This window comes from Entamoeba nuttalli (assembly GCF_000257125.1).
Source record: "Entamoeba nuttalli P19 unplaced genomic scaffold asmbl_2899, whole genome shotgun sequence".
Lineage (NCBI taxonomy): Eukaryota > Evosea > Mastigamoebida > Endamoebidae > Entamoeba > Entamoeba nuttalli.
In genome coordinates this window covers 1-4,687 of record NW_008575684.1, presented here as the reverse complement: position 1 = coordinate 4,687, position 4,687 = coordinate 1, and the positions used below count along the sequence as shown (strand labels likewise).

The window sequence follows — 4,687 nt, the reverse complement described above, 5'->3', positions numbered from 1 at the left end:
AAAAAAAACAACAAGAAATAAATATTTCTAATCAATTGAATTAAGATTTAGATGTTTAATCCTTTTTCTTTTCTTTTGCAAGAGAAGCAAGTGAAACTTTTGGAATAGAGAATCCACAAGCAATCATTGAAAGAATATATCCAATAGCAGGATAAGCAACAAATAAAATGAAATTATACCCAGAGACATTAATAGAATTTAATATGTAAACTCTATTTTTGCTTAAAGAAACAGTGACAAACATACAAACAATCATCATAGAAAAACCAATTCCATTTGCAGCTACATAATAATTGATTCCATGTTTTTGTTTACTAAAGAAATTATTACAAAGTGGGACTGCAAAATAACTACCAATAATATAAATAATCCACATAATTGGAATAAATTTCATTGAAATGAAGAATGAAAGAGAGAATTTTTGGATTAGAATATAAAAAGTAAGTCCAAAAAGAGCTGGAACCATTGAAATTGTTGAGAAATATTCGTCTTTAATAAATGGACCAATCCATTTAGCGTAATGAGTATATCCCATTATAACAATTGGGAATACTAAGAATGGAAGTAAAGTAAGATCCATAAATGCAATAGAAATAATACCACAAATAATGAAAATTATAACTGAAACAAAATATTCTTGAATATATGAACTTGGGAATGTATCAATAAATAATGAAGAAATAGCAAATCCACCAAAAATAATAGCAGCACCTATACAATAATCAACGACCTCAACTTTTTCTATTTGGACTTCATGAGGGAGAGTTTTTAAAATTTCTGAAATTAATAATGCACTTTCAATACTAACATAATTACTATCAAGAGAATATAATGGTCCATAAACACTATTACATTTCATAATATATTGCATGGTACTCTTTTGAATTGGCACATCAAGTTTTTTCATAATGAGATATGCATATTCAGTACCAACACATGATGAATTTACTTGTCTTAATGAATCATCAAATGTTCCATCAAGAAGTTGAAGTTTATTTAAAAATTCTTTTAATTTATTAATTGCATTATTAACTGCTTCTTTATATTGTTCAACATTTTTAGCATCTTCAAGAAGGCTTGCAGCAAAATAAAGAATTTCCATATCACTATATCTTTCTTTACTATCAAAAATAATTCCAGTTTCATTATTTTGCATAGTCAATACAAATTTAATTGTATTTAAATACTGTTCAGTTTGCTTATATTTTTCAAATTCATTATTTGCTTTTAAAATTTCATGTGCATAATAAGTAGCTAAAATACTTTGTGGTTTTTGCTTTTCAATAATCTCTTTTTCTTCATCATTAGAACTATCATCTTGTCCAAATTCATCAACTTCAGGTTCTAATTCTTCAATAATCTTTTCAAGATCTTCTATAAATCCATATCCATCATATAATTTCATAACATCTTCTTTTGATATATTTTTTCCAAGTTGACTAAGATAATACATATTTTGAATACCATTCTTAACAATATCAGCATCATAATCTTCTTCTTTTACACTTTCACTGGTTTCCATATGAAGGTTCTTTTTAATAGAATCAACATAATATTTTTCTTGAAGTCCTTCTACATTTCTTTCAAATAATGAAAGATATTGACTAAGATTTGTTACAGGATTGTTTGTGTTTGAAATAATTGGAACTAACACAATTGAAATGGCTGCTAATACAACAAAAATAATACTATACATTTTATGTGTTGTACTTGGTGTTACAAATGAAAATTGAACACCTTTTTTGTTAATTCTCTTAGGCTTAACGTCTTGAACTTTTTGGTCTGTTCCTTCTACCTTTGGCATTAACTGAGAAATTCTAAGTTCTTCATCTTTCATAATTTTGAGATGTGTCTCATGAAAAATAAATAAATGTTTTTTAATTAATTTATCATTTTTTCTAATTTTTGCTTTTTTTTTAATAGAGTGGTGAGTAATTTTTTGGTCATTTCTTCAGATTCATAAAAATTGGTTACACTACCACCAGACTAATGGTACTAGTGTTAAAATGGAGTAATACTTGATTAGGTTAGTGACTCAATAAATAAGTAATAATAAGGTTTAAAAAAAAAAAACAAAAATAAAATAACAAAAAATAACAAAGAAAAAAGTAACAATCTAAACGTCAAGTTGAGTAGAAAGAAAAAGATGAAGAACTAATAAACGTTAAAAGGAATAAAAAGAAATGGATAGATTAGGAGATGTTATGGGTAAAGCAGTTAGTGTAGTTAATGCAGTATCAGGAAGTGATACTGAAGAAACAGAATATGCAAATTCTCATATAAAAGAAATAGAAGAAATGGAATCATATATAAAGAAACATCGAAGTATTGCAAATAAGATATTAGATGCATTTAGTGTTCTTACAGAACAAATAGGTAATATGGCAGAATTACATAGAACTCGATTATCATTATTACAACCATTACAAAAAGAAGACCAAGCACTTTCAGTTAATTATTTACTTTTTATTCAAGGAAATATGCAACTTATAAGAGATGAATTAACAAAAGGATATGGAAAACAAATAGGATTTATTTCAAGTGAAATTGCAGAAGTTAAAACATTGTTTAATAAAAATACAAGAAAACCTGTTGATAGTGTTGAAACAATGACAACTATGTTATATCAATTAAAAAGGTTATTTGAAATTAGAAATAAAATAATGCAAAGACATCAATATCTTGCATTTCATTTATTAAATTGTAATTTAAATTCATTTAATGTTAATAATGGAAATATTTATACTGCTATGAATCAATTAAGTGATCTTGATAATGATTCAGAACAAATTCATTTACGTTCAGTATCTTATGTTGGAAGAACCCTTGGAGAAATTTTAGATGCTGAAAGAAGAAAACATTCTGAATTACCAAGAGTAATAGAAGATATTATTAATCTCTTAGAAAATCAATATTATGAAAAAGAAGGTATTTTCAGAACAGCTGCTTCACAAAAACAAGTTAATGAATTGTTTCATAGATTAAGTGTATCAGATATTTCTTCTTTTCCTTGGGAAACACTTGCAAGTACTTTAAAACGATTTGTTAGAGAATTACCTGGAATGTTATTTTGTAATTCATTAGCAAAAGATGTTTTATCTAAATATCAAGAATCAGAAATAAGAGAAACAAGAATTCATAATTTAACATCATTATTCTATGCACAGAAATGGGTACCAGAAGAAAAAATTGTTTTATTTAAAGCAATTGTTAAATTATGTCATAAAATAATGGTTCATTCATCAAAAAATTTAATGAATGAAAAGAATTTATCTGTTTGTTGGACACCAACTATGTTTTCTGTTAATAATGATGAGTTATCAAAATATCTTGAGATGATGTCTTTTATTATTACTGAAGCAGATTTTATTTTTGACGACACTAAAAAATCTATGGGACTAATTGGTAATACTGAGGTTCGTGGTAAACAATTAGGCTCTACTAAAATTGATCATTCAAGTGTTTTAGAATCAGACCATGTCCAACCAAAAATGATTCCTAAAGTTCCATTAGTTTCTTTAATTGACTCAACTCCAGATTTTTCTAATTCCTCAAGTCAATCAAAATTTATTATGGGTACAAGTCCTTCTCAAGGTGGTATGTCTCAACAAACAAAATTCACTCTTGGAAATTATCATCCTCCTAAAGATACACAAAGTCCTCGTACTCATCAACGAGATCCAACAACTCGTTATCCTATGGTTACTCAACAAAGACCAACAACAATGGCTGTTCCATCAACTCCACTACCTAAAGTTCCACCAAGACAGAAGTTTTTACAACAACGACAAGAAACACATAACAATTCAACTTTTTTGTTGGATGATGACTAATTGCATAATAAACAAAAAAAAATAATAATAACTTTTTTAATTTACTTTGTTAACACAATTTTTAGTATTTTTATTGTATGTTTAATGTTTTATAAAAAAAGGATCTTTCATTGCTTCTCTTGCTGATATTCTTTTTCCAGGATTATATTCAAACATTTTCATCAATAAATTATATCCATCTCCACCAATTGTTTTTAATTTCGTTAGAATTTCAATACGATTCTTTGGAAAATAATCAAATACCTTTTTATCTGTGAAATAATCTAAATCAGGATACTCTGATGGTTTTGGAGTTCCTAGAATATCAAAAATCTTATGCAATTGATCAATATCACTATCTCCTCTAAATATTGGTTCATGAAGAATCATTTCAGCAATCACAGCTCCCATCCCCCATATGTCTATTCCTGACCCATAAACATTATATTTCTGAATCAATTCTGGTGGTCTATACCACATTGTAACTACTTCCACTGTATATCTCTTTATTGGAATGCTAATAGAGCGTGCTAATCCAAAATCTGCTAATTTAACTACATCTCCACTTAATAAGACATTTGATGGTTTAATATCTCGATGAAGAATTCTATGTGAATGCATAAATGCTAGTGCATCTAACATCTGATATGAAGCATGTCTAATAAAGTCAATAGAAAGATCTTGAGGATTATTTTTAAGAAATTTATGAAGGTCAGTATTACAATATTCAAATATAAGATATAAATGTTTCTCTGAATTATAAACATCTAATAATCTACAACAATAATTAGCTAAACTCATTTTTCTTTTTTTTATATATATGAATTTAGTAACAAACTTAACAATATTAGGATGTGAAATATCTCTTAAGATTG

General features: G+C 26.8%; 3 protein-coding genes across 3 annotated transcripts; 1 reads left to right on the top strand and 2 right to left on the bottom strand.

The window, feature by feature from the left end:
- Positions 1-55: 55 nt before the first annotated feature.
- ENU1_047040 (hypothetical protein) lies at positions 56-1,837 on the bottom strand (the record flags this gene model as incomplete). The annotated part of the gene is made up of 1 exon (XM_008857735.1): positions 56-1,837. The coding sequence occupies one exon, from the start codon at positions 1,835-1,837 to the stop codon at positions 56-58; it is 1,782 nt and encodes a 593-aa protein (XP_008855957.1).
- A 346-nt stretch (positions 1,838-2,183) lies between these two features.
- Positions 2,184-3,833, top strand: ENU1_047030 (RhoGAP domain containing protein; the record flags this gene model as incomplete). The annotated part of the gene is made up of 1 exon (XM_008857734.1): positions 2,184-3,833. The coding sequence occupies one exon, from the start codon at positions 2,184-2,186 to the stop codon at positions 3,831-3,833; it is 1,650 nt and encodes a 549-aa protein (XP_008855956.1).
- Positions 3,834-3,914: 81 nt separating this feature from the next.
- On the bottom strand, positions 3,915-4,613 carry ENU1_047020 (cell division protein kinase 2, putative; the record flags this gene model as incomplete). The annotated part of the gene is made up of 1 exon (XM_008857733.1): positions 3,915-4,613. The coding sequence occupies one exon, from the start codon at positions 4,611-4,613 to the stop codon at positions 3,915-3,917; it is 699 nt and encodes a 232-aa protein (XP_008855955.1).
- Between the last annotated feature and the right edge of the window lie 74 nt (positions 4,614-4,687).